This window comes from Schistocerca cancellata, chromosome 5 (assembly GCF_023864275.1).
Source record: "Schistocerca cancellata isolate TAMUIC-IGC-003103 chromosome 5, iqSchCanc2.1, whole genome shotgun sequence".
Lineage (NCBI taxonomy): Eukaryota > Metazoa > Arthropoda > Insecta > Orthoptera > Acrididae > Schistocerca > Schistocerca cancellata.
Window position 1 is genome coordinate 650,807,283 of NC_064630.1, and position 12,643 is coordinate 650,819,925.

The 12,643-nt window shown below is 44.4% G+C and overlaps 1 protein-coding gene across 1 annotated transcript in view; it reads right to left on the minus strand.

Annotated features, from left to right (window-relative positions):
* LOC126187890 (trypsin-1-like) overlaps positions 1-12,643 on the minus strand; it is a 121,868-nt gene that overhangs the window by 18,368 nt on the left and 90,857 nt on the right. The window contains exon 4 of the mRNA XM_049929238.1: positions 11,950-12,158. Within this exon, the coding sequence (XP_049785195.1) occupies positions 11,950-12,158 (209 nt within the window). The remainder of the gene's footprint in view (positions 1-11,949; positions 12,159-12,643) is intronic.

Below are 12,643 nucleotides of genomic sequence, written 5' to 3' on the forward strand. Positions count from 1 at the left end.
AAAAAACGTTCATACCAACCCCAGGAAACAGAGAAAGCGGTCAAAATGGTGTAGACAGTGGCTGCTAAAGCGAAAGCAGTTTTCTCACGTAAATTTACTGCGAGAGTTGCAGGGCGAACATGTTTTATTTTACATTACCTCGTGTTCCATTTCCTCGCACATTGACACTCCAATTTCATCTTCAATTGTACTCCTGCTTGGTCTTGGCGTTTCTTGATCACTAAGAAAGCCAAGCAGATCAAAATACCATAACGTTGGCTGCTATACACCAGATCTTCTAGATTTCTGAACTTTGGATAACTCTTTTCGGTAAACAGTTCGCTGACAGACTCATTTTACTTGACTTGCCTTCATGAACTCATCCTTCAGGACAGCGTAAATACTTCACATGTGTTGGGTATTATTTCACTCAACGCTTGTTTCGATATTGCAGTTGAAAATTCCAAATCCTCGTAGCTCCTTCATGTAGCTACGAATCTTAATGTTACCGCCAGCCGTTCATGAGGAGAAACTGCCCTTCTTATACAGGTATTTTTTCTCATAATACGAGGGGTTACAAGCTTTAAGAGATAATTATAAGTTTCGACATCCATCCGCAAATAATTTCGCCAGTTCGCAACGAAATTATTTTTTTATTACCGTTTCCCTGTTTGCCGAGGGGTCAACTGCCCGCAATTTTTCAATTAGAGCATTGTATGCTGCTGTCTTTTTGTCTCGGTCACTATATTCTTTACTTTTAATCTTCCACAAATATGGGTGGTTTCTATATATTTCAATGAATTCACTTACAAACTCTCGAGAACACTGACGAGTAGCAGCCAAATTTAATGTCCTGTGCGCACAAATACATTTTAAGTAAAATAACCATCACGATCTACACTACTTTTTCACAAATTTTATATAGCATACAAGATCTCTTTTTCCCAAAAATGTTACTAAAAATATTCAATCTAGATCACTTTTCAGATGCTGAATCACTGTGAACGAGTGCTAGGTGTATCATTATGACCCTAAGACAAAGAAGCAAAACAGGCAGTGGTAACATGTGGATTCATGACCAACCATTCACCACCCAACCATCATCGGGCAGGTTGATACTGAGTTGTTTGTGGGACTGCCGTGGTTGATGCCAACAGATTATGCCCATAAGGGGCACACTACCTCAGGAGCATAGTACTGAAATATCCAATGAGGCCATCAAGGTGATACAATGTGAACAGCTATCCAAAGGAGGTATTTTCGCCTCATGACAGTGCCCCAGCTCATTCTGCACAAGGCACAGTTACTCATACTGTTTCTACGGACTGTCATGCTTTGGCTGACACCCTGTTTCTCCTGACATGCGACCCAGTAACTACCGTCCATTCTTCGTGTTATGTGGCAACTTTTCCCCAAAATTGTCTCGAAACATATTTCATGATATTATACAGGGTGAATTCGTCCGCCGTGTACAAACTCTTGGGGTTGATCGATGAGAGGATACGGAACAAAATGTTCAAATGTGTGTGAAATCTTACGGGACTTAACTGCTAAGGTCATCAGCCCCTAAGGTTACACACTACTTAACCTAAATTATCCTAAGGACAAACACACACACCCATGCCCGAGGGAGGACTCGAACCTCCACCTGGGATACGGAACAAAAAAGGTCTAAGAATGTATGTCTGGAATTGCATGGTTTCCGTGCTAGAGACCATTTATTCAATTATACTTTGCTACAGAGACTGCGGTATAATACGGGCAGTACCACGCAGCCACAGTTACAGTATGTGTGTTTTCCTTCTAGAGAGTGGTACTGTTCCTCACCCTCTCCTGTCATAGTAATTGGTGATGTTTGTCCGATTCACTTCTCTTGCTGATTCAACTTGTATTGGATGTGCTAGAGCGTTGTACACAGTGGTTCCGTATTCGAATCGAGAGCTTGCCGACATGATGTTTACGTACGGAAAGGCTAGTGGCGAAAGGTGGCGGGCGGTAAGGTTGTATCAGGATATCTATCGCAGCCGACAACAACCACCGCATTCAATGTTCGCAATGTGATTTATCTGGGACAGGTTCGTTCAAAGAAGCAGAAAATCTTGAAGAACATAACCGAAATGTTCGGACATCAGACTTGGAGGAAAATGTGATTAACACTTTGAAAGGTGGCCGCTGTGTCAGTACCAGGCAGTTGGCTCAGCAGAACAGGCTAAGCCAGACGACATGTGGAACATTCTCCATGACAATCGTTACCATCCTTATCACTTACAGCGTGTGCAGGGGTTACTAGCGACAGACTTTCCACATCGGGAGCGTTTTGTCACTGGCTTCTTCACCAGGCAACCACGATTCCGGGATTTGTGTCGTCCGTCCTATTCACAGATGAGGCCACCATTACGTGGAGTGGTATTTTCAACTTTCACAAGTTATCTGTGGGACAGTATGCAGAACCCACACGGTATGGTGACAGCAAATCATCAGCTTCGGTGCAGCTGGAATATGTGGGCCGGGATAATTGGCGACAGTATTTTGGGACCAGTCTTCCTTCTAAGCCGTCTAACATACCGGAAGTATCAGCGTTTCTTGCGGGTTACTGTCTCCCCTGCTGGAAGAAGTGCCATTGATGATTCGAAGGTTTATATGGCTGCAGCCCACTTCTCCACGTCCGGACGCCTCTCAATCATGTCTTCCCTGACCGATTTATTGCACGAGAGGGTCCATTGCATGACCTGCTCGTTCACAGAATCTCAATTCGTATGATTTTTGATTATGGGGCCATCTCAAAAGTATCGTGTATGCAGAGCCCATTTCAGATGTGGAGACGAGCAGCGTATTCATGCCTCACCGATGTGAATGTGTGACACAGAACATGCTATGGCGCGTACAAGCATGCGATGAGGCGCATGGAAAACGTTATCAGCACATACTGTAACTGTGGCTGCGTGATAAGCGCCTATTAGACCGCAGTGTCTGTAACAATGTATGATTGAATAAATAGTCCCTAGCATGGAAAACACGCATTTCCGGACATAGGTTCGTTGGACCTTTTTTTTTTTGTTCCGTATCCTCTGATTGATCAGTCCTTATAGTTTGTACACGGTGGAAAAAATCACCTGAATCTAGTCGACCCTTCATGCTGCATCGTAACTGCAGACAGTATTCAGCGCCACCAGTGATTGCCCAGCTGATTGCTTCTTCTCTACCTTTATGTTATTATGGCGAGGAACTTGTTATTTTTTTGTATAGTTGAAAGCTTCCATGTTGGCTGGGCCGACATAGAAGTTTACGTAAAAGGACCAGGAGAAGCCATAACCGTATTCAGGGCTGAGTCTGGCTTCAGTACATGTTGTCGAAAGCGGAATTCGCTTTGCCTACTCCCGCACTCCGTGTGGTAAAGAGGACAGCTGTCTGCCAAAAAATAGTATTGTTCAGGACACAGGGAAGAATACTTTTAGAAAAAATAAAAATCTGAGCCAGGTGCAGCCTTCCAGAGATGGAACAGCGTGAGAACCGCCGTTTGCCTCAGCAGGCGTGCCACGGAAGAACCTTGGTTTCAAAGTTTTGTGACATGGTTTCTTATTGGTGCACAGTGTTTATTTCTGTAGCGTGCACGCTTTCTCATGCATGTCTAGGTGAAAGCCTTTCTGTTATCAGCTTTAAAATGGTATCAAGGAGTGGGGAATATTTTCTAGCTTCCTCCTCACGCTGGTTACTTACAGCAAAATCCGCAGGAGTAGGAGTTTCTTCTGCATTTTTACAAAATTATTACTGAAGAAATTCACAGTGCTTACTGATATTGGCCGGCGAGGTTCCTGCTCTGGGAAAAACTGCTAAATTTCAAAGCGTTAAGATAGAGAATCACTTGCTGCTGGGGGACTGAAGGGGAAGACTTGCTGATGGGAGACTGATGAGACGAATCTTGCAGCCGTATAGAAGGATGTCTCTTTTAGTACTCAGTATAGAGGCTGAGCTGGACTCGGAATCTCTAGCCATCGCTGCTGCTGACTTCCACATTCATGCTGTATGTGTGTCAAATGTTTTTTATTCCAGTCTTTGATCACAATATAGAGTCCTTCGACGATGACCGGTTTCAGTCTGTAATGACCATCTTCAGATCTACAATATAAAAATATACAACTGCTGGGCAGTCTATCTATCAAAACAACCCAGTATTTTATATCACAATATACTCTAATACAAACTGGGAATGTACAGATAAAATAAAGTAAAGCGTACCTGTTCTACACCATGTCCTAATGTGATAAAGCTGCAATGGCGTAGTAAAAACATATAAATACACTCAGCAAAGCATCGTCACGCAGAACCGTATGTGTGTAGTAAGAATAGGTCGGCATTGCCGCACCTATTCGGTAGGGACACAATGATACTTAACCCCCATCAGGAGCTAATTGCGCAATTTTAACGTTTTGCACCCAGCTGGTTGCTTCCATCATGCATTTTGACGATCTTCCTAGCTTTCATACCTATTTTTCCGAGCTATTTCTTTCCGCAAATTATTCTCATAATTGTGCTTTTATCATGCTCACACACCTTTTCCAGGGTTATATTTCACAATTAGTAGCCTTTTTCTGTTTATTAAATGTTCATTTGCTTATCTCAATGGGTAATTCATATGTTGACGCTTTTCCATAATAAACCTGATATTTACAACGACCACTCTTTTCTGTTATAGATAGATGATACCTCTTCCCATTAATACATCCATGTGTGACGTGGTACCCATACTTTCATGCTTGATTGGGTCATTCAATGAGGTGTTTCTGTTGTGCGACGTTGTCATTTCCACAAAATTCCCGTGTTGTTCTGGGGAGCTTCCCTTCTCTGTAGGTGGTCGCCATATGTCGCACTATAGCATCTTACGTGTGCACTTAACTGTTCTACTGACACTCCACACTCATACAAAAAAAAAACACTGTCTGTCAGGCATTTTCAGATTGACGATGTGTTGATTTTCGAGACTGAACGTTGCTGAATACCGAAAATGCAGACTGCTATGTCCGAGATAGCTGCGAGGTCATTCAACATCGGGAAAAAATGTGTCGTATCGAACGGCGAATATATAGTTCACGAATAATGTCATCATCAGTTTTGAGCTTGATTTGTTCCCAAGGATATAATTTAAACTTTATGACTATTCTTATAAGCAGCGTTAGTGCAGAAAACAGGAAACAAGTGCAATACTAAAAACTACGTACCATTTGAAGTGTAGAAAAAACATAACAAATTTCATCAATATGTATCAGTAATGTTAAGTATGTAACCACTGGGCAGGAAAACTAGTTCGAATAGTTAAACGTATGTGAACAAAATGTAGCTAGGGAAGGCCTCTATAACTTTATTAAAATATATTTCTCAAGACACTTTTCTTATTCTGAGTTACTTTCCAGCTCACCTCAAAAGGAGTCCCAGCACTTAGAATTTCTTACAAGCTGAGAATACACAGACTGGCCCGAGCACAAATGACATTGCTTTTGTACAGTGCATATGACAACAGTCTGGAATATTTGTAATTTAATGCTTATATCTGTGTTTGAAATGATGCTAAAGCTGGTGCATGCAAACATAACATTATTCTCAAATTTCGCATGTTTAGTAAATGAGAGCATTTGCATTAAAGATTATATTAATGGAACCAATGTTTGAATCTGATTGTAAACTCAAATCCGTCCCAGCAAACATATCATAATTTTCATATTTCATCTTATGTTCTAATTAAGACCTTTTGTGTTAAAGAAAAGATTAAAATTACATAAAAATCAGTCAATACCTTCAGATACAGTCAGTATGACTAATACCACGAGGTTAACAAAATATAGATACAATTTTAGGAACTGCTTTTGACATAAAGTATCGAGTCGAATGTGGTATTATAAAGTTCCTGCGCATGACCAGTAGAAACACCTTAGAAACAGGATATTTAGGGTTTTATTATCTCCTCCCGACAGTCACCTGAAATGATCTAGGAACACCACAAAAAGCCTAAATCAAAACTCCCAGCTGTGATCTTTAACGACATTCTTCCAGAACGCGAGTGCACTGTCGTAATTAAATGCAGCCATTGCAAAGCAGGACATCTGTGCGCGATTAGGAAATGTTCTGCAAAAAATGAATACAGTTTGCGTGTTTCGTTTTCGATATGACTTCATGTCAGTGTCACCAGCGTGAAATTTTGTGATGCATTTGGGAACGCAAGGTTCTAGAACTGTTCCACCTTCATTTATCATTGCTTTTGCAGTTGTATATTTTCACTTTTTTATCATGTATAGTTTTGATTTTTATTTAGTTTACTAACATACGGGGAAAGTACTATACAGTACTGGAGTCTGGAGTATTTCCTAACTACTGGAACACGCTGGTTTCAAGTAAGGCTTTTTAGTCGTGAATATTTCGATATATTGAACAGAATTCTCCATTTCCTCCTAGTACTTCAAACTGAGATTAACTGTTGAAAAAGTAATAAAGTAACTACTGATTTGAGAATCGAAGTAGTAAATTAAATAATGAATTTAAATCGTTTTCTCTGTGGTCTCGTGTCATATTTCTGAAAAATCGTATCGTCTTAATAGAACGTTGGAAGATTGGCTCATGCCAATGATTCTCGACTCTGCAAAAATTAGTTAAACAACCATCTTAAACAATCATGTAAGCCACTTTCGAAATAAAATGAAATGAGAGTATGGCATTGACGGCCGGGAGTCCCCAGCCGGGGAAGGTTGCCGCCGCGTTGCAAGTCTTTTCAGTTGACGCCAAATTGGGTGACTGGCATGTCGACGATGATGAAATGATAATGAGGATAAGCCAACACCCAGTCCCCTAGCGGAGAAAATCTCCGACGCGGCCGGAAATCGAACCTGGGTCTGCCGCATGGCAGTCTCACGCACTAACCACTTAGCTAAGGAGGTGGACTAGCCTATCCTGACAAAATGAAGTATCTCGACTGTCTCTTTATTTCACATTCCTAATATTTGATATGAGGAATATTTTGAAGCCAATCTCATTAGAATACCAAAAGTTGAGAACTAGTGACAAAATGTTAGGGCAACTTTGAATGGTACAAGAATGCGTTCACCAAAGCGAACGTCACAAACAGCCGAGAGTCAAATGTCGTCGGCGGCCCATTCAGAAGTGAGAGCTAGTCCTCCGGATAATGTCGCCCAGCCACTAGGTTTCCTACTTTCACATGTTTTCCTGTTTATTGCGCTTCAACCGCCTCTGAACGGAGAAAGAAAGGTACTTATGTCCATCACTCAGAAACATTTTCTCCCAAGGGTTCTCTGAGTGGTAAGTACGCTGCAGTTGTCACTTTCTTCAGCCACTTTATTTCGAGTTTCACCCAGATTTTTCAGGTTTTCATTTGTGAAATGTTGACTACAGCAGAGGAGGCTCTTAATATGGCGCTATGAAAATGAGATTCAAGAGAAAGGAAATGCGAAACTGCTATAAGTTTACGAAATGTCAGCGCATAAGTGACTCTGTAAGTATGTCGCATAAAAAATATTTTCCACGCATTTGGCAAAAATGGTTCAAATGGCTCTGAGCACTATGGGACTTAACATCTGTGGTCATCAGTCCCCTAGAACTTAGAACTACTTAAACCTAACTAACCTAAGGACATCACACACATCCATGCCCGAGGCAGGGTTCGAACCTGCGACCGTAGCGGTCGCGCGGTTCCAGACTGTAGCGCCTAGAACAGCTCGGCCACCCCGGCCGGCCGCATTTGGCATCTAAAGTGATATACACTCCTGGAAATTGAAATAAGAACACCGTGAATTCATTGTCCCAGGAAGGGGAAACTTTATTGACACATTCCTGGGGTCAGATACATCACATGATCACACTGACAGAACCACAGGCACATAGACACAGGCAACAGAGCATGCACAATGTCGGCACTAGTACAGTGTATATTCACCTTTCGCAGCAATGCAGGCTGCTATTCTCCCATGGAGACGATCGTAGAGATGCTGGATGTAGTCCTGTGGAACGGCTTGCCATGCCATTTCCACCTGGCGCCTCAGTTGGACCAGCGTTCGTGCTGGACGTGCAGACCGCGTGAGACGACGCTTCATCCAGTCCCAAACATGCTCAATGGGGGACAGATCCGGAGATCTTGCTGGCCAGGGTAGTTGACTTACACCTTCTAAAGCACGTTGGGTGGCACGGGATACATGCGGACGTGCATTGTCCTGTTGGAACAGCAAGTTCCCTTGCCGGTCTAGGAATGGTAGAACGATGGGTTCGATGACGGTTTGGATGTACCGTGCACTATTCAGTGTCCCCTCGACGATCACCAGTGGTGTACGGCCAGTGTAGGAGATCGCTCCCCACACCATGATGCCGGGTGTTGGCCCTGTGTGCCTCGGTCGTATGCAGTCCTGATTGTGGCGCTCACCTGCACGGCGCCAAACACGCATACGACCATCATTGGCACCAAGGCAGAAGCGACTCTCATCGCTGAAGACGACACGTCTCCATTCGTCCCTCCATTCACGCCTGTCGCGACACCACTGGAGGCGGGCTGCACGATGTTGGGGCGTGAGCGGAAGACGGCCTAACGGTGTGCGGGACCGTAGCCCAGCTTCATGGAGACGGTTGCGAATGGTCCTCGCCGATACCCCAGAAGCAACAGTGTCCCTAATTTGCTGGGAAGTGGCGGTGCGGTCCCCTACGGCACTGCGTAGGATCCTACGGTCTTGGCGTGCATCTGTGCGTCGCTGCGGTCCGGTCCCAGGTCGACAGGCACGTGCACCTTCCGCCGACCACTGGCGACAACATCGATGTGCTGTGGAGACCTCACGCCCCACGTGTTGAGCAATTCGGCGGTACGTCCACCCGGCCTCCCGCATGCCCACTATACGCCCTCGCTCAAAGTCCGTCAACTGCACATACGGTTCACGTCCACGCTGTCGCGGCATGCTACCAGTGTTAAAGACTGCGATGGAGCTCCGTATGCCACGGCAAACTGGCTGACACTGACGGCGGCGGTGCACAAATGCTGCGCAGCTAGCGCCATTCGACGGCCAACACCGCGGTTCCTGGTGTGTTCGCTGTGCCGTGCGTGTGATCATTGCTTGTACAGCCCTCTCGCAGTGTCCGGAGCAAGTATGGTGGGTCTGACACACCGGTGTCAATGTGTTCTTTTTTCCATTTCCAGGAGTGTATGTCACATACAGAAGGAAACGAAGAAAAGCGCCTAAGAATTGTTTAAAAGACAAAACACGTATCAAAGCGAGACCTATACGTCTGGGTTTGAGAAACTTAACTTTACACAGATGTTTATTCAGTAAGTTAAAAAAAGGATACCAGACAAAAATTGGTCACCTTCAGTTGACAACAGTTTTTTACCGTGCAATACCGCCTCTAAACTTCAAACGGCGTCAGTTAGGAAAGGACAGATTGCGTAAGATACTCCTAACTCCGACCGAACAGGCCTTGAAGGTACCTCCCGCCCCCCGTGTCATCCTCAGCCTATAGGCGTCACTGGATGCTAATACGCACACTGCTCTCCTGGCCATTGTCAGTTTTCGTGACCGGAGCCGCTACTTCTCAGTCTGGTAGCTCCTCAATTGGCCTCACGAGGGCCGAGTGCAGCCCGCTCGCCAACAGCAGTCGGCAAACCCGACTGGTGACGCATCCAAGTGCTAACCAAGCGCGACAGTGCTTAACTTCGTTTATGTGACGGAAACCGGTATTACCACTACAGCAAGGCCACTGGCTATAAGATTCTTCAGGAATGCCAATATTTAGCTGAAGATGCTCTTTGATGATGAGATCTGTTGGAGCTACGAAACTGTGGGGATGTTGATTGCAACGTGCCACTAACTGTTCCAAAGACTATCCGACATTTCCTGTGGAATTGAGATCAGGCAATCTAGTAGGCGAATCGATGTGCGATAGAGTGCCTGACTGTTCGTCACAATAGTAACATATCATACGAGAAGAGGCAAAAAAGTGTTTCGTCGTAACACGCTGCACGCCTGTAGTCACCTACTGTCCAGTATCTGTATATTTTGGCCCGTTGAAGAGTGCGGGTCTGTGTGTCGCTATGAGCCCTGGCCTTTTACGAGGTAAACTTCAAATGTCAGTAACATGCTGATCCCTTCGTAATTGTCGCTCGGAAAGCGGCTGAGATGGGCACGCACTCTCCGACGGCAGCAGTTCTTGTAGGGGTTCAAATGGCTCTGAGCACTATGGGACTTAACATCTGTGGTCATCAGTCCCCTAGAACTTAGAACTACTTAAACCTAACTAACCTAAGGGCATAACACACATCCATGCCCGAGGCAGAATTCGAACCTGCGACCGTAGCAGTCGCGCAGTTCCGGACTGAGCGCCTAGAACCGCTAAACCACCGCGGCCGGCTGTAGGGGTTCAAACAGGTTGTCAGTGATTAGGCATGATACCCCTCTCTGATTCATATTGGTTAGGATCTCTGACGATCACTGTTCTTACGCCGTGCTCCATGGTTGCGTGTGGTACACCGTTCGTTACAGACAAATTTGACAGTAAATGTTGATACACGAACAAATAGGACAGCTAAACTGCCAATGCGGTAATGGGCACGTCCATCACTATATCTCCCTTTGTCCATTCTTTTTCACGTCTCCATGTGAAGCTGATTTATGACAGGGTGCACTGTCATGCTGATAGGACCACAGTCTCCGAACTGTTCCACTACTGTCGGCAGCACACAACGCTATAAAATGCGTTCATACTCCTACGCATTTAGAGTTTTCTTAAACGAAATAATGGGACCAGACTATAACCAAAGAAACAACCATATATTGTAGCATCCGGCAAACCCAAATCTTTCCATCGGATTGGCACAGGGTCCAGCGTGATTCATCACTCTAAATCCCTCATTTCGAGTCATCCACTCTTCAGTAGCGTCGCTTTTTACACCAGATCAAACGGCGTGTAGCATAGACTACAGAGATGTGTGTGACTTATGAGGAACTGATCGACTATTGTACCTCATTATTTTTAACGACCTATGTATAGTGATTCTGCTAGCTGGACTGCTGTAGCATTTGGAATTCACGAATGACTCTTTCCATTAATTTCATGCGAATTTTTACAAACACTCTCCACAATTTTCGATCGTCCCTGATCGTCAGTATATGCCTAGTCTAGGTTTAGTCGTCGTTATTTCTTCGCGTTTCCACTTCATAATCACAACAGCTTTAGATTGGTTGCAATGTTCCTGATGCATTTGTTACTCAGGTGACAGTCAATGACTAGTCCAAGTTCGAAGTCACTGAACCCTCCTGACCAACCCCTTCTGCCGTTATTGATTCCCTACTGACAGCACAATATTCCTGGCTTCCTTTAGTACTGCTGGGTTCGCCTCTCGTGGCATCTAGTGTCCACTTCAGCGCTACATACGAATGTTCGGGTAATTTTGATCAAATAGTGTACACACTTCACTCCCATGACCTACCCTAAGCAATGAAGGGTCATGTGAACACTTGTTGGTTGGTTGATTTGGGGGACGGGACCAAACAACGTGGTTATCGCTCCCATCGAATAAGGAAAGGGTTTGGACGAAATCGGCCGTGCCCTTTGAAAGGAACCATCCCAGCATTTGCCTGAAGCGATTTAGGCAAATCACAGAAAACCTAAATCAGGACTGCTGGTCACGCGTTTGAACCGTCGCTTGAGACCAAATGCGAGTCCAGTGTGCTAACCACTGCTCCACCTTGCTCGGTGAACGCTTGTTACCAGTTCTGCGTTCAAAAGCGACCAATTTGTCCTTTTAAGGGAGGTACTAATATTTCGTTCTGTAATCTTAGCTGGAAACGATCGAACAGTTCAGAAGTAGCCATTTTCTGCTGTTGAGTTTTGAATTTATAGTTGATTCTGAGGTTTACGGCTATTGCTCGTCGCAGCTTGCATGAATTATGAGTGTAGAAAATTGCTGGTTACCTTCTCTGCGCTCAACCCTACCTTTGGGCGGCAGACAGACGGGCCGGATGCGCTTGCTGAAGTTGACGGGTTTGCGTAGGCGCAGCAACGCGATGTCGTGGTTCCATGTGTTGTCTTCGAAGTTTCGGTGTCGGATCACCGAGGAGACCGCGCGCATTATGGCCGGCGTCTCCGTTGTCGACGTCTGGTCATGGTCACCCAGGAAGATGCGGATCTTTGACCGCTTCAGTCTGCAGAATACGTGACACCAACAGATAAATCTCTGTAGCCATGTCTCAGCAAACATTCGTTGCATGATTCTCATCAAGAGCAAGGCTTTACGAATTTTCAAACAAAAATTAAAAAGTGTAACTACTCTTGACAACAGATATTTGTCTCTTACTGAATATACTATGTTCTTGTCGAAAAATAACTTAATTCTATTGTTTCATGTACAAAGCACATATTTTTGTTGTAATGTTTGGTTTCTGCCACATTGGGCCATCTTCATATCACTATGTAGAGACGAAGATACCAATTACCAGAATCAGCTGTTGCGCATCCTGAAAACTGAGTGAAATTATAAAGTAAGATCAATGTTTCTCCTGCTGACACACTGCCCCTTTCTGTTAATTATTTTGTGTATTGTTTCGTACAAGCACGAACGCGATTCACACTAGCAACTTTTATCGAACAGCTTTGGTGCAAACATAATTTCCCAGAACTGTCATCATTA